The sequence below is a fragment of the Egretta garzetta genome, unplaced genomic scaffold (assembly GCF_000687185.1).
Source record: "Egretta garzetta isolate BGI_Z169 unplaced genomic scaffold, ASM68718v1 scaffold434, whole genome shotgun sequence".
In the NCBI taxonomy this organism is placed as follows: domain Eukaryota; kingdom Metazoa; phylum Chordata; class Aves; order Pelecaniformes; family Ardeidae; genus Egretta; species Egretta garzetta.
The window spans coordinates 1,795,317-1,819,551 of NW_009259584.1; the positions used below are offsets into that span (position 1 = coordinate 1,795,317).

The 24,235-nt window shown below is 36.4% G+C and overlaps 1 protein-coding gene across 1 annotated transcript in view; it reads right to left on the bottom strand.

The window, feature by feature from the left end:
* MALRD1 (MAM and LDL receptor class A domain containing 1) overlaps window positions 1-24,235 on the bottom strand; it is a 276,978-nt gene that overhangs the window by 176,492 nt on the left and 76,251 nt on the right. The window contains exons 18-20 of the mRNA XM_009637718.1: window positions 20,199-20,286; window positions 17,234-17,410; window positions 13,837-14,014 (exon numbers count right to left, since the gene is read on the bottom strand). Of these exons, the coding sequence (XP_009636013.1) occupies window positions 13,837-14,014; window positions 17,234-17,410; window positions 20,199-20,286 (443 nt within the window). The remainder of the gene's footprint in view (window positions 1-13,836; window positions 14,015-17,233; window positions 17,411-20,198; window positions 20,287-24,235) is intronic.

Here is a 24,235-nt window from a genome sequence, read left to right on the forward strand (position 1 = left end):
TCTTATTTTTCTTTTCATTCAGAAGCAGATGAGACAAGTGTCACTGAAGCTTTTATTTTATCACTGTATCCTGGAAATTCAGACATCTTTTTAACTACTGCACGCATTTACATCATCCTTGAGACAGTAGCATAAATATATGGAAGTGAACTATTACAGAAAATAAGCACAAAATAGAGTAATATATATGCAAGCCTTAGGGCAATTAGGTAAAAACAATCCCCAAATAAAAAGTAATAGAGAATTTTTGTTAAAACAGATTCTCCTAATAAACTGCATGTACTATAAGTGATAATTGAAAACTTTGAAAACTACATAGTTACAGATCCTTCAAGCAAGTCTGCATTTAGAATATTCATTTATTTCCCTCCTTTCTGCTGAAGAAAGCTGCTATTTCAAGGTAGCAATTTGGGTGGTGTTTTTTTTTTTTCCTTGGCACTGAGCACTCCACCAGAGTCTTGCCTGGAGGTAAAAGAATATCCAGTTCTCTTAAGGTTTGCAAAAACACTTAAAAATTCAGAATTTACTCTGCCACAGGGAACTCATGCCTTCAGTAGTCCAACAGTGTCAGCACTGTACTTACAATAACATTCAAGGGGGCTGTAAGAAGCAGAATGATAAAGAGCTCAGAAAAGCAATAGCACTTACAGCCCTCATACTTCCCAGAGTATTTGGTATTATGTCCAGGCCTCTCAGTGAGGTTAGTTTGAAACAGTGGTAGGGTACAATCAGTACTACGATGAAACTCGAACATCCATCTCTTCTTTGGTGTCTTCTGCCAGATATGTCTTTGTCCTGAAGGCAGACCAAAATCACATCTCTGCCTAGGTACTACTGGTCCCATAGCACATCCTAAGAAGGTAGGAGTCAGCGCAATTTTTTTTTTCCTTGTTTCTGTGTTTACGTTAATGTTACATTTAAAACTAGCAAACCGGATGAAAGTCCCCTGTGTGATACACTTCACGACTGCTAGACATTAAACATGATGGCAGTATGTTATTACAAGAATATTGAGGATTGGGGAAAGTAAGGGGAAATGGAAGGATCATAAGTGTGTGTAGAGCATCCTTGTTCATCTTCACTCCTATCACAGCAATTTTTATGCTTAGGACTATAAGACCAACATAGTTGTGACCTATCCATGTTGTTGTTTAAAAGGAAAGCTATCTTCTAGTCTCTGTAGCTGACATTAACTTGCACCATGTTTGCTCACAGAGCAAAGCAATCTCTCTGTCAGGCATAGCAACCTGTGTGGAATTTACAGGGAGATGTATATTCTACAAGGAGAAGAGTTTGAAGAAAGTAATAAGAAATCATTCTGTTTGCATATAGTTTACATGCTAGAGGACCTGCACCTTCTATGGATGCATCTTTTGTAGCCGTTAATGTACATGCATCTGTTCAGTTTGTCAAGCTGTGACATTTAAAGTAAAAGATTTCTTAATTGGCCTACATGTATTTTAAAACAGTAAGGAATATACAGTCACAAGGTATTCCAAAACTTTCTGTAAACCTAAATTATCAGTCTCTCTTACTCTGCTCAGAAGTTGCTCTCCTCCTTATCCCCATTTTTGTTCTTTGAGCCACCTTCAGCCAAGATAGTAGTTTGTTCATGGAGTGATTTATTTCATCTGACCCCACCTTAAATTCCTTTGTTTCCTATTCCATAAAAATACTCCCCTCCTTTTTACTTTTTTCTTTTTTTTTTTTTTCAAATGAGACCTCAAGAAGTTGATGGTAGCAAGTGTAAAACAAGATATTACTCAATATGTATAAGAATGAATAAATCTGGCTTTCAATGTAGATCTTATGTAAGTGCTGAAATTCACAGCAGAATACACTCAGGCTCCCCTGCCACTAGCTGCAAGATCTCAGGCTCATTTGGAAAATTATGCTATGGAAAACCTCTTCGCTGGCATCTACAGTATGTGTCATTAAAATATTGATATTTACCCTTTGAAAATAATTAACTTTACCTCTGTACAGCAAGCATTCCCTATATAGAGACATTCCTGTGCCAGTGCAATAATCCTAATTAATTTCAGAGGGAAATTCACAACATTTTAATGGATATAAAAAAATTCAACATCAGCAACGGAGCTACATTTCCATACTTGACTTTGTTAATGGCTTAATATTTCAAGTATCTTTTGAAATGTAGTTAACAAAGAATGGGCATACATAAAGGAATTTTCTTTGTATTTCCCCCTTCAAAGTATTCAGAAGAACACAGTGAACTGAATATACTAAATGGGAATTAGTACTGAGGGAAAGATTAGGTATGTTAAAAAAAATTGGAGGACTATCCAAAAAATTAGGTCCATCTTAAATCTGGTAGTGTTATCAAGTCTCATGCTGTGAATTACTCATTACAGTAGTAATCAAAAATAAATCAGCTGAACTTTCCTGTACAGAAAATACAAGCTCTGATTTAATTAATTGTTGGACATCTCTGTTTTTCATGGGTTAATTCATCTATGTATCTTTGACAAATTGTTTGGGAATCCCTGATTAAACACTTAGATGGACTTATAAAATACCCTGTACTCTTTATTTTTAATTTAGAGTGAAAACTAAATCTGGTTAGAAACCAAACTCCATTTCATTAGAGTTCTGATTTCCTTCCAAATCTCAGCAATAACGAGAAAAACAAACAAATAAACAAGGCAAATGAGAGAGGGAAATTTCTGTTTCCTTAAAGGGATAAGCATCCAGATGATTAGCACACCATACTAAAATTTGAAATTCAGAAAGCAGCAGCTCCCACATTCTTTTACAATTTTCCTGGAGATATATATATGTATATGTCCATTAACACTGCAGCACCTATATAGCAAATCAGAGCCCCACAGACATGTTGGACCTAATACTCATTTAAAGCATTATTCTTCAGCTCTCCAACACCATCTGTTCAAGGTCTGCCAAGTCAGTGACCTGTTATTAGACCAGATGGGTTTCTGTACAGAGAGAAGCCCCTGAAAGAAGCCCTCTCTTGACCAAAGGTCAAGGTGATGGTTTGAATCGGACAAGGCAGTAGCTTCATTTTGCGTTTATCACATCCTTAAGCATCCTTTATCAAGGCAGTGGGGCTGGGGGAGATCAGTCTCTATCTATTCACTCTCCTCCAAGAGCATAGGTAACCAGCTGACAAAAGGTTTGTCAGAGTTAAGATTTTTGCAGGAGAATTTTAGTTTTAGATTAGCCAGGGTTCCCTAGTTAGAAAAAGTTTAATCAAAATATTTCTGAGAAAATTTTTAGGCTATTGTTTCATTAACTATGAGGTAGTTAAATTCTCCCCTTTTTCTTCCTAACAACATGTTTATGAGAAAAGATTTATACTGGTGACATATTTTTCTTGTACGATGTCATCAGAGTACAGTATTGGTCTTTTAATGCCTTCTATATTTGACACACAATGGTTGTAAACTGCGATACTTTGACCTTTCCATCACACTATCTTCATTTTATGTTGATTCCTATTATTTCTTGTTTATAGTGTCATAAACCAGATGATACAGAAGTTCTGGTAAAAATGTAAGCAGGTATAAAAATAAAAGTCTGTATTAAATGTCTTTAAAAAGATGCTAATCTTTCATATTTGCTAGCATTGGCAACAAAGATTGCAATAGAAATATAGAGCATCCAAAAGTCATTATTATTACAGTATTCCTAAGGAAACAGGCAGAAATACAAGGAAAGCTTAATCTTTATCTTTGTATGCATCCATACATGGTCCAATGTGACTTCAATACATTAACTGTAAAATGGGAAACCCATGTACACATCGTGCCTACAGCACTGTTTACTTGAAATTTGGCTTTAAAGGGGGAAACTCCTGAAAGGTGGATAGAAGCAATATAGAAATAATATAGAAAGTATAGAAATATACAGAAAGAGTGAGCCTCCAGTAGAAAAAAAAAAAGCAAACCCCAACGGTTCCCTCAACACTTCACCTGCCTGTAGACATCACAAAAAGATACTAAAAAAAACCCTGGTAAGTGAAAGACACCTTAATATTCAAGCACTCATTCAAGAAGAAAATAATCACCTCCTTTATACTCTGGGTAGCAGCTACTCGATGCATGGCCCATCATGCCAGCCAGACAACAACATGTGATGTAGGAAGGAGAGGTAGTCTGTGGACAGTGGCCAAGGTTTTACTCAAGATGTATAATGACCGTGAATCTGAGAGAAATGTGGCAGAGCAAACTTCTCTAGGAAGCATGAGAAGTTTTATGAGAAAGAAGAAGCATGAGAAAAATTACCTTGTTTCTTTAGTATCTATATTTGCTAGATATTCAGTGTCTGCGCCAGAAATAGTTTGATTACTTATCCTTCTGTCGATAGTATAGGATGGGCTATTAGAGATCATAACATGTGAACAGATCTTTTGCAGCCCCTGTCTTGCAGTGACTTAGGCTTAACATATTCATCGGCTTTAGCAGGATTGCCGCTATGAGGGGATTATTGCAGAAAAAGAATCTCTATGCAAAATTAAAATGTCATTAAATGTGTAACTTTCAGTAATCTTAAAGGACAATAAGAACTCAAATAACATAATTAATTCTCCTAGGTATCAGAGAAAGATTTTCTCCACTGAATGCTTCTAACCACTTAAGTATTAATAGGTTTTAAATAGTCAGTAACTCAAATCTGTATTTAACAACTAGAAAGAAAAAAAAAAAAGGAAGGCTTTTCTGCAATTAAATTTAAGCATTTCTGTAAATATTTCAAAAAATTAAAAAGGAATTGAAAGCAAACAGCGATCAGGAATGCAGATCTTCACTTACAACAATATGTGATAAATTTAATTTCAGACAGTGGTAATTCCAAAAAAAGTAAGTTCTTCTACCATGATTTGAAACATTTTTTATCTAGCAACCTCCCACATCCATTAACATATAACATTAATGCATAATAAACTCAGAATCAAAAAGGTAATATGATTGCCATGCCATAACAAAGCAGATGTGAATTTTTTGGAAGAGTGCTTTCTGAAAGGACATAACAGAGCTGTTTCCTATTGCAGAAGCCATCATCTAACTGTGTTTACAGACAACTGTCTGTAAATAGCTGGATGCCAACAGACCCAGTTTTTTGCACAGTGCTAGAGACAAAATTTTCTATCCTGAGCATCTAAACTTTGGCACACAAATAGAGGATTGAGCTTGAATGGGTAATTCAAACTGAACAGAAGCAAAGGTGCTTAATGCATCAAAGCACCAGCCACATAGAGAGACCTGTAATTGGACACTGAGATTAGAAAAGTGCTCCAAAGAAAACCTCACAAATGTGAGAAGGAATTCTTGCACTAAATCAAAGTGCGTTATATTTATTATTAGACTCTAAGAGTCAAAAGTCCCAAAGAAACTTGCTATCTTTGACCATGATACAAGTGTACCACATAAAGCTTTGAGTACAACTTTGATGCCTTGTTTTACATAATAGATACGAATTCTAGAAAGAAATTGTGCTGGTAAAGTTTACCCACACACAATGATTAAATTCTTCACAGTTTAATCTATTTTCATTATGAGATTAATTCCATGCTCTGGCATCCTAATATACAGAGCTAAAAAGTACTTTGAGTACATTCTCTTTCTTTGTACAAAATTAGATTTGATTAAATTACAATTACTTGGAATGGACTAGTTATCTGACATCATCCTGCAAATAATTTTTGAACATTAGCTTATTCTTAAAAGTAATTAGCGTTTCACAATTACATATTTAAGTTGGACAGACAAGTAATATGAATACTTTTGCTCCCCAAATGGATGGTGCAAAACTTAGAATTACTTTTTCAGCAATTTTGAACCCCAAGCTTTTTTATACTAAAAAGGAATTATTATGTTTGCTACAGTTTCATTAAACACACAGTACAGAGATTTCTCTTATAAAAATACTAAATGTACAGTCTTTAGTGTCTGGTTTTTAATCAACATATTGCTTCGGGTGATACTAATGTGTATTATCTATATTACTGTGATGGCTGTGTGCACTTCCAGGTTATTTTTCCACATGTTCATCTGAACTTTGCCACTAACGATGTAAGCAGACACTAACAAATGGATTGTGACAAAGTCAAAAGGTAATATTAACCTGAAGCTTGATAACACTCCACACTTCATTACCGAAGGTGGCTCATTTCTTGTAAGCACTGTGGAGTCACCTGATATTCCAAGTTGAATTTGTAGTCCCAGTGCTAAAGGGACAAGAAGACATTGGAGAAACTTTATGCACAATGTTACAGTGGAATTATTCTCAGGCTGTACTGCAACCACACGTAACCTTCACTTTTTTTACTGGCTGTAACAAGAAGAAATATTAGATAATCTCAGAAAGTGCTTTTAAAGTTGGGGCAGTGAAGGTATGTGAATAAATAATTTATAAATATATTAAAATTAAACCATTTTTTATTGCTTACTCTTACCTTATTTCTCTAGATGCCCTCAAGTCTTTATTCTGATGAAATCTACACCCATTCAACAAAAAAATCACAAGAATTGCACATACAGAAGGCACAATGCCCATCAGAGCCTGTGACAGAGAGATACGCTGTAACACGCTAAATAAACTCCTCTTTACAAGGCTGAAGTATCCCCTTCCTTCCATTTTCTATTGTCTTCAAGCATACTATAAGCATCTTAAAGACAGCTGTGGATCCTATGAAGCTTAATGTTTCTCTTCACTCTGAATAAAGTTCTCAAGCAAGATCAATAGATACACATACACATTTGTCTAGAGTAAATAATACTATTGAGAACAGATCTACAGAGTGTAAAAGCATCACATAAAGCTCACACTTCTCCTCCACTTCTACATAAGTGTAACTATGGTACTCTCAGGTATCATTTATACTCTCCACATCTAAAAGGCTCGTTTAAAAGCACTGTAGTTAATTTTGGTGTCTTCAAGCAATTCATGCTTAAAGAATAGTAGTCAGCACAGCCTAAACAGAATGAGACAGCAAGCCCAATATAAATATATGGTAGTGAAATATGTTGAACTCTTCAAACACCTGTCCATATAAAAAGACAAACACAGAATGGGTGTATTAAGCATTTCTTGTGGTGTATTGCAATGTGACTCGGTTTGTGCCTGCAAGAAAGTGTTTCCTCTCAGGAGCTTTATTTTTTTATCCTTTTGGTTGAAATAATGCAGACAGCTTTTTGATAACGTCCATCAGTCCTTTAAAAATCATTCCATGCATTATAAACGTATTTAAGCTGTTTCTGAGATTATCTCTACAAAGTAGAGGTTCTGATTACATAATAAAAATGTAGAGATTTATTTTTAAATAAATTAATGGGGAAAAAAGCTATATGGTAATTCCATTGCTCTGTTAATTAATATATCACTTGCTAAAAGTTCAAGAGAAGCAGAAATCTCCTTTACTGGAGTTTTGATAAAGAAATTTAAAACAGAAAGCACGTATAAACTGTCCAGAGTATATTCTGAACAAACTTTACAGGAGAGACTGGAATTTTGTAAATGAATCTTTATTGCTTCTTGTAGATTCATCTGGCAGTATTATTCAGCTATGGGAAAAAGAATACAAATGGATATGCAGACTTGGTTGGAGAACAGACTGGAAAACTGGTGCACATCAACATAAATCCAATACTTTAGAGATATAGTGTAATGACAGCAGAGTAGAGATGAGTGAGGTGTAACCACCCAAGTCTTTACTTAGCACTCCAGGACAATTTTGTGTACCATGCTGAGTGCCACGCTCCCATACTATGGCAATCGGAACCAGTGGTAGCTAAAATTGGGCTGTAGCAGGCGTTTCCACATCAGCTCTAATCACACCTGAACCGCAGCTCTGACACACAGTTTATAATCAGAGGAAAGTGCACAATGCTAATGAGCCACAAATCTGTTGAAGCACTTCAAATCCCATTTTTCTTCTCACTAACTGAGCAGAACAGCATTTTGGAAGTAGCAACAACTGTTTAAAAAAACGTGTTTCTTGCTCAGACAAAACATGATCACTGCACACTCCTGCAAATACAGGTCTGCCTTTCTTTATGGGTTGTGCATCTGCAAATTTTGCAAATCTCTAAACCTCTGAGCTGTGGGTGTGTCTTTTAAAGGCACATAGATTTGTCTTTAGAGCTGCAGAAAGCGCTGGGTCCTTTAAAAGCAGAAAGAGTATCATTGGTTTGAGGCTACCTTAAAATAGCAGAAGGCTAAACAGGACAACAGCTGATAGAGAAAAATAAAGCCTAATAAACTTAGCTGCAAACAAATAAACCTTTATAGTTGAACAGCAGAGCACAGATTAGTATGTTATTAACCACTCTAATCCCCTTTTCTTTTTTTTCCCATTTGTTCTGTCAGCACCATTGCTCTTAAAGAATCTCTTTTCAAACTCTCTCAAGATTTACCAATGATACTTAAAAGAATTACAGCATACCAACCACCACACAAAGTAAATGGCATCAGGGATGAAAGATTCTATGTTTTGATCATAACACAACAGTCAGTGGCTGTTAGTTGGATTTTCTCCATTGGAGATTTTAGTCTGATGGCTTCTGACTGACACAGGGCTGAGATTATTTCATGATGTTTCTATGGCTCATCTGAACCTGTCACATCTCGTTAGCATTCTGTCATATCTCTGTAAATTCTGTGAGGTTGAAGGCAAAAGGAAACAAGAGGAATGAGTTTCCTTCTCAAATAACGAAGCTTGAGGTGAAAAAGCCACCAAAATTTCTAATCACAATGGGCATTCATTTTAATTAGCAATTTTCTGCATTACAGTTTAGTATAAAACTGCATGTTACTGAAGAAAACTCCTCAGTAGCTACATTTTTACTTACCGTCAAATATCTAATACTATGGTCTTGGTTCTTGCCTTATGATCACCCTGGATATTTACTAGCATGCACAGTAAAGCATTTTATTACCTGTGCTGCTTTGTTAATACTTTAATGAAGTACTGATACAAATTAGTCCATATTTCACAACCACTTAGAGAACAAGCATATACTAAGCTGCACCTTGTTCAAAAAGACTGCAGAGAAAACCTGTTTTCTGAACCTTGATTATCTGAATTCTTATTCTCTGAAAAACTGCTAATTAAACAAAAAAGGATTATAAAACAAATTGTCACAGACATTCTTATTTTTTTGTGAATGACCTAGTCAAGACTTTCAACAAGTCTTCAATTATTTGTAGTAATATAAATATAATAGTACAAAAATAGCAATACATTAGATTGATCTTCCTGGGTAGATAGAAAGGCTGATTTTCTGTTTTGAGAAACATATTTGGCTGAATGTGTGTTTTAAATGTCTGCTGGGCTAACCGTAAGCATCTTCCTGTAACTTCTGCATCACAAGTCACTCTAGAGAAGGTATTGTGCACATGCACTTTTGAGACACATGTAGGATAATCCAAGCAAAGAAGTCATCTTCTAGCCTTTGAATGAGAAGTCTGCATATAGCACACAAGCGACTCAAGGGCTTTATCTAAACATCACGTGGACAAAACTACCCCATTAACAGAAAAGGATTTTAAAAGGTTTGCTTTTGGATATAAAGCGCTCCTCAAATCAAGAAGGTGGCTGGAATGAAGAATGAAGTACTGGCATGAAGCTGGCAGGAAGACAAGGCAACTTCAAAAAAAGCTCTCCTACAACAGTTAAGGAAGTAGATACCTGTGCTGAGAGTGTCCAGAGGACTGAGAGCTCCAGCTGTCTTTTTGGTAGCACAACACAGCTACTGCAGTGACTAAAGGATGGGTGGCCTTGGCTCCTCTCACCCTCCCATTTGCAACTCCAAACTTCCAATTTTGCACCTTTCCACCTAGGCACTAGGAGGCTGCTGCAGCAATGATTTTCCCTTTGTTGTTCTTATGGGTTGTTTCATGCATTTCCACCTCACAAATCCTGAAAGAGTTAAGTCTTGATGAAAAATATATAGCTGCTGTGGAAAAAGAGTTATAGGGGAAAATACGCTGCACTGGAGAGGATTCTCATCTGTGAAATACCCTGTTGCTTCCCTTCCTGTCTGGCCACTGGAGACAGTTTTTCATCTACCTCGTTTGTTTTATTACAATGAGCAAATCTTACATTTAGAGTCAATGTATCCACCTATGGATGCTCCAAATAAATCCTTGTGCATATAAGGCTGTCCCAACATTCCTTGCACAACACTTTCCAGGTCATAATTGATCAGGTCTGTGACGCCTTCACACAAGCTATTACTTAACTGGACTTAACTATTTTTGCATCTACCTAGTATTTACCATGTACTCAAAAATGCATTTCAATGTAGATTTCAATGCTCCTTTTATTATCTCTTCTCTGTCAGACAAGGGTGATTTGTACATGCAGTAAAATAGAAATGTTTTTAGGTTTTGGTTATACCAGTTAAGTGAAGTGCAGTATGAAAAAAAGAAGTGCCTTCAAGTAGTTAAACTCAGCTTTCTCCTTTTTAGTGTTTCATGAGTAGTGTCCTGTGGGATTATAATTTTTTTCACCTACTTTGAAGTTCTTAGATTCTCAACTTTAAAACATTTCTTGACTGCTGAAAAAAACAGCTAGGCTTCAGTATATTACTGAAAGGCTTTAATTTTTCCTAATTTTTCCTGTGCTAAGTGCTGATAACGATTGTCTGAAAAGCAGAGGCAAAACCAAGACAGATGTGTTAAACATATGGTTATCAAGGGAGTTATTTACACAGCAATAATTATCATGTGAGCTTAGAATTTTGCTTCCACATCCTTTTTTGTTTTGATTCATTAGTTTTGATGACAGATTTGGGTATGAATTATCGTATCAATTAAGTGCTTAAAAAGTTTTCAAATAACAGTTGTACCCAAATACCATTAATAATGTCAAAGAATTTGCTACATCACTAGCCAGTTTCTCTAAAATGGAAATTCATTTATGGAGTTATCCATTTGCTGGTGTCTGTCCTATACACTTGTTTAAGCCTACACGAATTGATACTTTCATTATTATAGCATTTAGAAACCTAACTGCAACACAGAATTCCCATTTGCCAAGTGTAGAAACATGCCATCAGGGCTCTACGTTCAGATACGCATAGTGGTCTTCCGTGCACAATGCCAATGTCACCTAGTTCTTTGCAAAACACATGCCAGCCTTTCTCCAGCTCAAGCCAAGGACTGTCAGGCTGCCATAGCAGACTCCCATAACAGCTTCTATGCCTCCAGCCTTGGGCTTATATACGCACATACAAGCTGTTCTGTCCTCCATTTCTGAAGTGATTTCCTTCACTTAATTAATACAATTATGGCTTCAAAGACTCACACCTCCACCTTACAATTCATCAGCCTACATGTGGCTAGCCCAAATACACATTCTATGGGAAGCAGATGGTTTGAGTCTCCCAACTATTCACAGGTATTTCTGCTGTCACTCGCTCTTGCATCAGGATGAATCTAAACATTTCTATACATAAGCCTGCATGTTTTATTTTAATAAGCAAACACGCAGAATTACAGTATTACAGCTTCTCTCATCTAACTCCATGGAAATTTGGGGAAAAAGGATGAGAAAATAAAACAAAACCTTGCAGGATTTTAATTCAACAGAACTGCCTCTCTGCATCTCCTGCTGTAATTTGGAAACATCATGCTCCCATTCTCTGCTATAGGCCAATAAACAAGGGGAATGGGGAAACAGTACAACCAAATTACATCTCATGTGAAACATCACAACAGCAATACATTTTGGTGTTGTCTGAAAAGTGCAATCTCTATGGATCATTTACTTTCTCTTTTCACCAGTCCTTTTCAATATACTGTTAGTTGCATTAAACCCTGAAAATATGTTGAAAAACAGTGCCAATGCAAATCTCTAGTGGAAAGGTTGTGAGAGGATTTACTAAGTACACATACAGTGCTGGTATCGGCTAATATATAACAATTAAACAGCAGTCAATGAAAGATTTGACAGACAATTTATCATAAATAGTTGCTGGTTTTTACGGAATACACTTCCTTTATATAAATAATGTAGGGACCTTGAAACAATTAGGCAGCACTGTAATTCTTTTTTGCTGTTGGATGATGAGGATTTTTTTTTTTTTTTTTGGCAAAAGTGTACTGTGATTTTAATGAAGTACATAGTGAAACTGATATACTGAGCTGATCCTTTTATTGTGACAGAAATACTCTCTGGCTGAGTAAATGCAATATAATCTCATTTTAAACTAGTAGCAATATAGCAAAGAGTCTGTTGGAGTGGTTTTAATTTAAAGTCCATTTTTGCACTCTGTGGACTATTGTCACAGAAAGTAAACATGCCTCTCTCTAGAACTAGGCAAGTATTTTTCTGTTCAGAAGAGTGATGCTGTACAGAGATTTCTTTATTAGATGAATTGAAGTTGTATGACATTGAAAGTTGTTTGTACATAATATACTTGCTAATCACCTGTAGGGATTTTGTTTCAATAAATCTTAACTGTTACTTTTAACTCAAAGATAAATTGCATTCGCGTATTTTTTTAATCACATTTCTTACTTTTTTAAAAAAAAAAAAGGTAACCCTAACTCGCCATGGAAAAAAGCTAATTTTCACTCTTTGAGACAAATCAAAGGATGTATTTGGGAGGATTAGCAATTATAATAAACAGACTACCTAGAATCCAAAATTAATTTAGAAATCTTCACTGAGAGAACAGAAATATTTTTCATTTTACTATGAAGATATATCATTTATCAGAAAAATGGTAAAATACAAACTAAACTGAATTTAACTCTTACTACAGTCATTTTGAACTCCATTAGTTAATCATTAAATGACAACAGCATTCACAAGACCCATAGTTGGGGTGACCTGTACTGCCCACCCTTGGGCAAAACTGCTGGGATAACAATAGCCAGTAAGGTAGAAAAGTGAGCGCACATTGTCTGTGTGAATAAAGACCATCTGGGAAGGTATTTGCCCCAAACTGATCAAGATGATGACCACCATCAACTGGATTAAACAGTAGCAAGTGAACTGCAAAGACAGCTTTCATACAAAGGAGAAGTCAGCTTGAAAAGAATGATAAAAGTAGGATGAAAATTTGTAATAGAATCATAGAATCATAGAATGTTTAGGGTTGGAAGGGACCACTAGTGGTCATCTAGTCCAACCCCCCTGCAGTGAGCAGGGACACTGCTAACTAGATCAGATTGCTCAGAGCCCCATCCAACCTGGCCTTGAATGTTCCCAGGGATGGGGCCTCCACTACCTCTCTGGGCAACCTGTTCCAGTGTTTTACCACCCTCATTGTAAAATAATGGGGAGAGATTATGTAGTGGAAACAGCAGCAGCCAAAGCCTGGTTTTGACATGCCAGAGGTCATCTTGCGGGTGCCACAACCACTGTATAGCCCGCATCCAGCTGGTGGGCTGACAGTTTGGGGTGCTACAAGGAGGGTCGATTTCTCATGGCATATGTGTTAACAGATTGTAGGCAGTGGCATGTGGACACATAAAGCTGGAGCAGCCATGTCTCCAAACTTGCTTTCCCATAAGGGGGAACATGCTTGTACCCCACATGTCCTTTGGGAGAGGGAGTGCACATGTGTTTATCTGGATGGGGAGGTATGAAACTTTCAGGTATTACTTATAGAAGGGTGTTTAAAAATTTGTACCTGTTTATTAGCATTTTGCATTTTTGATTCATCTTTGTATTGAAGCTATTGATTCTGCATATTGACTTCACTGATTGTCAGTTAATTATGTGTCATTAATAAAACAGTAAATGGCTTCAATACTGTGAACTGAACAGTTTTTCCCCTGGTAATCCATACATGGCTAACTCACACAGTCCAAGAAAGATTCAAGTACGTGAAAAATTGTACTCACGTAGTATGATCAATTAATGGGCAGTGATTTTCTTGCCCAGGGTAGAGATTTGCCCCTCTTCCAAGTTCCCACTTGAATATGTTTGTGGTATGGATGGAGTTGTTTCCTGACATCTGTTCCAAAGCTGGTTGATGCCATCCACACTGTTTTTTATCTTCAAAGTCGCAGACTTCCATAACTTTAGAGATGAACAGTGAATACTTCATGTTTATATAAAAATTGGAAATCATTAATGTTATGACAAAGTAAGCAAGATGGCCATAAAAAGGATTCAATTTAGAGTCTCCATGAATACTTACACAGTACTAATATGCATAGGTTTTCCTCTGTAGATAAAATATCAATTCTATTTTCTATGTTCTTTACTATTAGGCAGATTCTAATTTTGGGAACATACCAATTCTTTTGCACCTCAATTTCTACCTTCATATGTGTTCTGGCCAGCTTTCAGATCATTCTAATCATCCATCATGTGATACAGACTGAAATGCATGTAAAATTCATCAGATACAAATCTGCCAGCTGCTGCGTGGTTCTTTCTTCAGTCCTGTAGACCGATGACACTAGCAACTCATTGCACATTGTGTACAAAGTTCATGACTAAAACTCTAAAAAAACCAAATCAGTATTTCAAGCAGTCCCCACAATACCTGAAAGCCACATAATAATGCAGCTATTTGGTATTGGTGTCAAATACTGAATTGTTATCTTACAAAATAAATGTGCAGCTGCCTGTGCCTCAGCTTTTGATTCCTGAGGAAGTGGACAAGAAAAGTGAGCTCACTACTGTCCTTCCCTCACAATGAGAATAAGAATATTTAGGGGAAAGAATCATAAAATGTTTTGGGTTAGAAGGGACCCCTAGAGGTCATCTAGTCCAACCCCCCTGCAGTGAGCAGGGACACCGCTAACTAGATCAGGTTGCTCAGAGCCCCGTCCAACCTGATCTTGAATGTTTCCAGGGATGGGGCCTCCACTACCTCCCTGGGCAACCCACTCCAGTGTTTCACCACCCTCATTGTAAAGAATTTCTTCCTTAGATCCAGTCTAAACCTACCCTGGTTTAGTTTAAAACCATTACCCCTTGTCCTGTCACAGCCAGCCCTGCTAAAAAGATTGTCCCTGTCTTTCCTATCGGCCCCTTTTCAATACTGAAAGGCTGCAATAATGTGTCCCCACAGCCTTCTCTTCTCCAGGCTGAACAAGCCCAACTCCCTCAGCCTGTCCTCATAGGAGAGGTGCTCCAGCCCTTGGATCATTTTTGTGGCCCTCCTCTGGGCACATTGCCGGCTCATGTCCAGCTTTTCGTCCATCAGAGCCCCCAAGTCCCTCGCAGCAGGGCTGCTGTAGATGCTTTTATCCCCAAGCCTGTATTGATACCATGGGTTGTGCCGACCCAGGTGGAGGACCTTGCACTTGGCGTTGTTGAACCTCCTGAGGTTAACATGGGCCCGCTTCTCGAGCTTGTCCGGGTCCCTCTGGATGGCATCCCATCCCTCAGGTGTGTCAACTGCACCACTCAGCTTGGTGTCATCTACAAACTTGCTGAGGGTGCACTCAATCTCATTATCTATGTCATTGATGAATATACTAAACAGCACTGGTCCCAGTACGGACCCCTGAGGAACACCACTTGTCACCAGTCTCCATCTGGACATCGAGCCCACTTATTTTCCATTTCTACTATGAATATTTATTCTCTGATACATCTTCTGAACATTTTGCAGAAACTTTTTCTAGGTGATCCAAAGTGAGTCTTGTCACTCTCCAGAACTTCAAAACAGATTATTATAGTCAAGTCTAAATGACTGTTGTGAGAATGGTGCAGGGAAATGTGAATTTATTTTAACCCACAAAGCTCAAATGCTCGTGTAGCTGAGGTAACTTCTACATCAAGAAATCATCGTGCTTTAGGAGAATGTGCCTGATGCTTCCCTTCCTTGCAGGCTAAAAATGGTAGACTAAGCAGGGAGCGAGTTTTGATTTATAGCTTGAATATCTCCCATAAGGAAGCAAACCACAGCCAATGTGATCTCATGAGTTACCCATATAACGATTTGTGATGTTTCCTGAGAATGATGAGTGGCATAGTATTAAGTGTTTATTCCTGAGAAAGGTAACAACTTCCTGAGAACATATTTCTGCCCTTAGTCAGGACATACTTAACTCCTATTCCAGCACTGTCATTCAAGTGATAAATTGCCATCATTGCTGTAGTGATGAGACACTTCAGACAGAGCAGATATGTAAAGGTGTATTCTCTGCAGTATTTATCTCTCTCAGAAGGAAATGATGTTTCATAAGAGAATGTAAATTTCTGAGGGGGAACAAAAAAATTTCTAACCGAAAGGCTCTGCATTTATTTTTCAGGGCAGAGTTTCAATGGTTGGTGTTTTTTCACACTATAGAAAATCAGTGATATTTGTATATCAGATTCATTTCTTCCAGAATTATTCCCACACATGAAACAGACAGGAGGTGTCTAATGTTACTTTCTCTCACTGAGCCCTCAGCTGTGAGAGAGGTGACTGAGTTCCCTATATAATTTGTAATGAATGCAGAGTGTTGATCTTCAGCGAGAATAGTTTAGCTTGCAAAACTGATGAGGTCACTGTCTCTAGATGCCTGTCCCCCTCATTAATCAGCTTTGGTACAGCAGTATTTTCAAGTACTGTGCTTTAAGGCAAAACAAAGTCATTGACAGTGTCTTCTAAAATGCTATAGAGTGAACTGCTGCAACTCAGAAGCAAGCAACAAATGTCTTAGACCTCTATGGACAACATGTGGTGTCCCTGTTCATTGTCCCAGTTCCAGCATTCGCAATTGACTATCAGAGCTTTAGGAATTTACAGGCTGGAGCTCACTTCTGTGTGGAGTAGGTTGAATTTCACAATCATCGTTGCTGCTGAAAATACTTTGCATAAAAAAAACCCCTAAAACCTATATTCATTGAGACCCAAGTCTCCCAGATGTGCACCCCAAATATGAGACTGTAAGGTTATTCTCTATTCCTGTCTGGATTACTGAACATTTGAAAAATTTAAATATGTCATAGATCATTTAATTTGAGAAATTACGCTCACTTAAAAAAAAAAAGTCATATATAGCTACTAATCATCGGGGAACTGAGGATTCCTAATCCCCTCCCTGCCCATTTCAGTAGTGAGTTGCATTGGAATGAAAAGCCTGAATCAGCCCATTAGAAGTCAGAAAGTGCATACATCTCAGAGTCCCAAATTAAGAGCAAAATGTTGGGTTTTTTCTGGGGAAAATCACATTAAAAATAGCATCTAGGTGCTAATATCAAATTGCAAAGGTAAATATAGAGTAGTTAGAGCAATGTGTTGAACAGCCACAAACTAATAAGGTAGCAAAGTACAAGGTTTAGTACACTCACCACAAGCCGATTCATCAGATTTATCAGAGCAGTCAGGTCTAAAATCACACTTCTGGATCATCTGGATGCAATGACCAGAGTCTCTACAGACAAATTCCTTCTCTGTGCAGTTGTTCATGGGGAGCGTGGCAGGAACTGAAGTTCCTGAAGTAGTTGTAGAGATTGTTGGCAAGTTTCCTTTGAAAAACAAACCAACAAAATGTTGAGTGATGGGACCAAGGAGTTCTGGTTTTGTAATGATTTCTCCACTTGCCACTCCCACCCTTTGTCAAGGGTATAGCTTTACTGGAAACATGCCTGGGTGGCCAAGTTGAATGACTTAAATGCTACCCAGTGGGTAATGAATTGAACATTTCCTTAGTGGAAAGCACTAGACTGGTCATGCTAGTCAACCACCATTCATAGCATCTTCAACACTTGCAGGAATTTATTTACACCTCTTACCTGTCTTTCAAATTTAGATTAACGCAGTGAGTCATTTCAAAAAACTAATGCCACAGAGACTGACAGAACAATCACAAAAACTTAATTTCCCTGTGAACCAAGGCTAACAGATTATTCCAATGATAATGGCTTTTTTTTTAACACGTCAATTACTGCAAGTGACTGTGGAAATTACTATGTAACCTTCTTACCTTGTAATTTCATCACTGAAAAATTTTTTTTTTCCTCATTAGCAAAATTATTCTGAGGTCATCATATTGTTCCACTGTTTCCTTTATGTTTCATTCAAACTCATTACCACTTCTTTCAAACCAATTGTCTTTGCCTTTTCTCCTATTCTTTACTATGCAGCTTTCTTCAGGCTTACTCTCATTTCTTGAAAACCTTCGTTATTATTGTCCATAAAAGGGATTTTCATTATATAACTCCTTCTTTAAATTTAATTCTTAATGAAATTATTAGCTGTAGTGCACAATGCACTTGAGCAATACACCTGAGTTAATTAAAAAGTACATCTAAAGACTTTTTATATAAAATGTGTCTAGGACAGCAAGGAATTTTTTTTTCCCCCTGAGGCCTGGAGCACTAAGACTGATAATAAATTCCCCACAAGCAGGAGCCATTTCTATTCCGTAAGGTAGAAAGCACATCTATGACATCAAATGAATTATACTCCTATCAAATGAATTATACTCTCATAATACCCTAAGAGTCAAACAAAAGACTTAGGGGAAAGAATATTTTGAGGAAATAATTGCATGATATAATAAATGTATCTACAACTCTTAATAATAGCAAGGACCTTCCTGGTCAGAAAATTTTAAATATAAATGCCACATTCAAGTCTCTGTTGCTAATCCACCGGAACAGAAGAAGAAATTTTGAAGTACCATAACCTGCATGACACCTGAAAAGAAAGGAGAACCTGATCCTTTCTCTCTTTTAAAATAATTCATTTTCTATAATTTATGAAATACCACTTTCTCCAGAGCAAGTATTGTGGAATAGCCTTCAGTTAGGGCATTCAAATGATGCATCAAAGCAGTATGGGCAAGTTTTGACATCCTTAATATTAGTTATGAGGGACTTTACCACCCGACTATCAAGCCCATCTCTCCCCGGTTGGTATTTGGTTATTTGAAGTGGAACAAGAGCAACTGGGCAGCTAGTGCTTAATTCTAGGGTGGAGGGGCATTTTACTTGATCAGACTTGTGCTAAATATGGTGGAATTTGCCAAAGCTATGGACTATGTTGCAGACTGTTCCCACAATCTCTTTGACTGTTTTTGTTGTTGGGATTTTTCTATGGTGTGGAGGAAGTAAAATAGAGGCAGGATCCTGGAGTGTCTCAAAAATTGCTCTTAATACTAAGAACATTTTTAAAATGTACATAACACAAAACCTGTTTCTTATTCAGCTCTGTCCACCATTATACTTGAGTATTTTTTAACTCTTTCCACACAAAATGACCTTTTTTTCTTTTTATTTATGAACTTTGAAACTCTGACTCTCTGTACTTTCCAACTTTCTTCTTGTTTATTTTTTAATCTTTTTTTCATATCTCATTTGAAGATATGTAGGAATTTCCTGATTAGTTCTTTTAAGGTTTTCTTCCTTGAATATAAGGCATTGTACATTAACTGAGTATTTACAAAAAACTTAATATTCAAAATGTTTTAATAAATGTTGTACACTGTATAAACTTGGCAAAACATGAGATAATGATCTGCAGAAGAAACATGTCGTATACACTTGATATTCCTAGTAGACCTAATTATATCTACAAGAATTGTTTGGAGTAGCAGAATAAAATATATCTGCACTATGGTGTTTTAGAGTTAATGCTAGGATACTAATATTCAGACACTGTTCTAAATTGTTTTCTGTTCCACAGCCCTACTATGACTGTACATCAACTGCCACACCATATATGACACTGTAATGCCTGCTGCAGCTAACATTTGTCCTCTTAAAATCCCTTCTGTGATGAAGTGACAAGTCCAGAATCTGCTGTCTTGAAGCACATGTGTTTTGGGATATCATATTTTACAATTCTGTAGATGTTGTACTACCCTAGGTAGCAATGACTTCTCAGGACAGGCTGCTCTATCATCTGAACTGTTTGTGTGCTCTAACGTGAGAGCAATTGGCACAGTAAAACCACTAAGGATTATTGGGGGGAGGCAGAAGGCTGTATCAAACTGAACTTGCTAAATGAAAGGTCAGTTTGTTTACACCCAGTTAAGTTTCTCTTTCCTTCTAGGAATCAAGATCTCAAAGAGTTTCCAAGCTGCACACTTCTCACTGAGGATCTCTTTTGGACCTTATGTGGAAAGCAGAAACTATTTTGTGCTGATGCCTGGAAATGGGTATCTGAGAAGCAGGGAAACAAGTCTGGATTTCCTTATCAGGCATGAGTCTCAGTTTGATCTGATTTTTGCTTTTCCAGTAGCGATATCTACAAATGACTGCAAAGAATCACCTCACAGCTAGGAGATGTACACTTTAACTCTGTTCTTACCATTGTAAAGAGTACAGCCTAGAAAAGACACGTCATCAAGCCCAATGTCTCCAGTGAAACCATCTCCTACGGTACCTTTCACCAAGATCTAGGGAAACAAGAATTACAAAAGCTTTTTTCAGTGTATAGTAGACTTCCACTTCTCATTAAATATTTGAGATCAATTGATACAGGAGTCATTTACCATGTTTCACACTTAAAATGTGATTAAATTTGTTCTAGGGGATATATTCTATTTAGTGACACTTTACAAAAGAGGCTAATTATTATCAGCTTTCACTGGTGGTCACATTAATCACAGTGAACCATAACAGAATGGTTGGCTTCACAATCGTGTAAATCCACTGAGACATCATTGTGATATAAAATGATGGCAAGACATTATCATAAGTGGCATATTATGATTAGTTCCTTTAGTACTTATTGTAATAACATTAATCATGATTAATTATAATAACATAAATGTGAATAATTTATATACCCTTATACAAATCCCACTGTGATGAAAACAATTAAGCAGGTTAGAGGTGTGCTACAGAACCTTTTAAAGAAAAATATTCTACCATTTCATTACAGTTGCCAATTCTGTATACACTTATTTTCTCCTTATTGTCTACTGCCAAGGAATGGGAGAAGTTAGTATTTGCGAAATACTCTCTGGATGACCAAGTAAGCCTCTTTTCTTCTGACTGTGGCTCAATAGTAAAAATCCAACCAAGTGATTAGAGAAAGATTTAGTAAGAATTTTCTTAATTTAACTAATTTATTATTGAATTCCCTATTTATAAAAAAAAAGCCTCCTGAAACCATACACTATAAAAAAAAAAAGATAAATAAATGTTTTTGCTGATCCAATGGAGTTCAGATGTTAAAGTTATTCCTTTAGCATCTTTTTTAAATGCTTATGTTATATCTTACATGCACGCACACATTCAAGCTTCCAGATTATTCTGGAATGATGCATAAAATTTCCAATACCTTTTTCACCATTTCTTCCTCAGTTCAATAGACAATTCCTACAAAAGAATGATGTGGCAAAAATACTGCAATACTGTTTCACAGTACTGCTAGTTCTAAAATTTTCGTTGTAATTTATTTATTTGCAATTTTATTTGCAAAGAAATCTTATTTTCAACAGGTAATGAAGCACTGCTCAAAGATGCAAGACACTTCTGTGTAGATAGGTGTCTCAATTCTTTTGGTCACATATATTGATATTTTTGAAATATCCCCACATCAAATGTAATTTCAAAAATATATCCTTGCATCTTACATTTCAGTATTTCTTTTTTCCTATAGTAAATGCAGTCCCATAAAGGATTTCCAGTTTCAGATATCAGCACTGTGTATTAAACAAGCTTCTCAGTAACTTGAGGGAAATAAGAGAATTCATGTACACATGAAGAACTACTGTTCACCTGGTACATGCGCAGAGCTTTTGTAAGTCACACTTTACATTTAGTAATAGGTAACAGGAGGAAAAACTATTTAAAAGGTGCAAGGAAGGGTCTTAACATTGCAAAGGTAAGAGAATAATATAATTCTTAATATGTTAACACACTGACAGATTTGTTTTTGCTATTCTGAAGCTGCATGTGAATATCAGATTTATTACTGATGTTGACATCACCAGCATAAATAAAAATGATTGCACTTCATTTACAGATTGTGTCCATTAGACAAAATAAATGAGTATGCTAAAAGAAGATGGATATATGCTCCTTATTATGCATATGCTGAAGATGGGTTCTTTTAACATAAAATATATCTAATGTGAATGACCACACTAAATGATAGCATTGTTTATTACTGCTGTCATCTCAATACTGGATTCTTATTTTTCCAAATATCCACAAATATTCATTATAATATTACTCCAGTCTTTTGATTCCTGGGAGCAATGCTACAGTATCGGTACCAATAGCATAAAAATTATTAGAAGCAGGACAACTTACGACACCTATTATTTGGAAGTGCCATGCAAGAAAATTTAATGTTCCAAAATGACAAAATTCCTTTCAGTGTAATTTTGACTGGCGAACACACAGCAGCTTAAATAAAATTTTGACTTTGTTTTCAAAGTGTAAGTGATTAACTACTCATAATTAACTTCTCATAAATGAGCTAAAATTCAGACAACGAGGCAGAGGGTTTGAACTGAACTTACACAGTTATTACCAAGACAAACCCAAGCCCTCTCAGAAGGACTCTATTTTTCTGTGGGATTGTGCTGTGCTCTGATGGATGTTAACCAGTAGGTTGAGGAGCTTCCCTCTCCATAGCTCCCTGTGCCCATCTCCCCAGCCATGACGTTCACACAGTCTGAGGCCATCCTTATGTATCATCTTCTACCAACCTTTCTCTGGAGGACATTGCACTCCTGCACCTTAAGAAGGAATACTTTTACTAAGGGTGTAAAAAAATCCACAGATAGAAGTGGCAGGACACAGTTATACAGGGGCAATTCAATTCATAATACCTCTTTGATGTTATGATGGTGATTATGATTGCATTACTTAAAATCTCCCCACCCAAATTATTATTTTTTTTATTTAATAATGCATTTGCTTGGGGAGTCTGACACTTTGGCATATAGTATGAACTCAGTAACTCACTCAGAAAATGTAACAGAGGTGTAGTTATATGTTCTGATAGACTTAAAACTGAAAATAGGACCAATTTATGAGTTAGTGCTGCAGTATAAAACTTAGTCTCTCTGCAGCTGTGGTTAAACATTGACCACTTTAATTAATTTGCCAGCTGAAATTCTGCAAACTTCATAAGCTATTATTAAACAACCTCCAGGGAACTCATCTACCATGAAGCTCATTTCACATCTCATTTATTATTTGAATGAGGATAAATAGTTCCCAATTTCTCCAGTTTTCAGAACTCTAGAGATCCAATATGAATGAAATTTATAAACGTAGCAAAAGGTATGCTTCATAAAAAAAGGGGGAAAAAAAACCTCCATGAAAAGCAAAATGTATTAGAGTGACACTCTATATACAGAAAAGGATTGGTCCCTTGAGATTTTGAACAAAATAGGTTTTTGAAGGGGGAAGGAACATTATGACAAATGTTAATAGAGGAATTACAATGGATAATACTGTTCTGTACAAATGTTCCATTTTTACAGTAATTCTCGTTTCTGTCACTAGTCAATTCCAACTGAAGGTTACCAAAAAAAAAAAAATCTTAATTTCCATACAAGCATACTTTAAGCTAGAATGGAATTAATTCCAAAAACTGTGAGATATTAAAAATTCTGAAGATTTCTGAATGTCTAGAAAATAGTGATATTAGTTCTAATGTGTTTACCTATTAATATAGCCAAACAATGTCTCAGGTTTGTCACAGGAATTGTCAGCCGTGTTACTCAGTGATTTTATTTGTAATTAGAGCATGCTAATTTTGACTAGGTTTGCTATGATTATTTCTGGCAAGAAACCATGTGACATAGTTTGAAGAGGAAAGAACAACCACGCAAGTGGATAATTGTACAAATAACCAACAGAACACTTTGTCATCAAAAACTTTTTTCATAACTTACTGAAAACAAATGCAAGATTGAAAGTCATATACATTTCACTGCATCTCTCTGAAGTATACTCCTCTGTCTTAATGCTATGTATAAATAAAGGAAAATGTCTTATAAATTTTCATCAAGAAAAGTAACCAATTTCCATCTGCAAGGAAGAAATGTTCAATATGACTGTAGTTACAGCTTTTCTTTTTTTTTTTTTTTTTTTCTTTGTTGTGAATTTACAACCCCTAGGGATTCCCACGTGTAATCTTCCTTTTAAGTTCCTCAAGTCATACGATCTGACATTGTAGCCACCCAGTGCTGAACTGGGAGACATTCCCTGTTGCAATTACTGAGCATAACCCCTTTTTATCAAGATATCTTCATCCAACAATCACATCACAATAATTCTTCACTGAAGGACAATTTCTTCAAGAACACATGAACATATTCATATAATGATATCTCAAGAAGTATATAAAAATGCAAAATCATTACCAAGCAAACACTT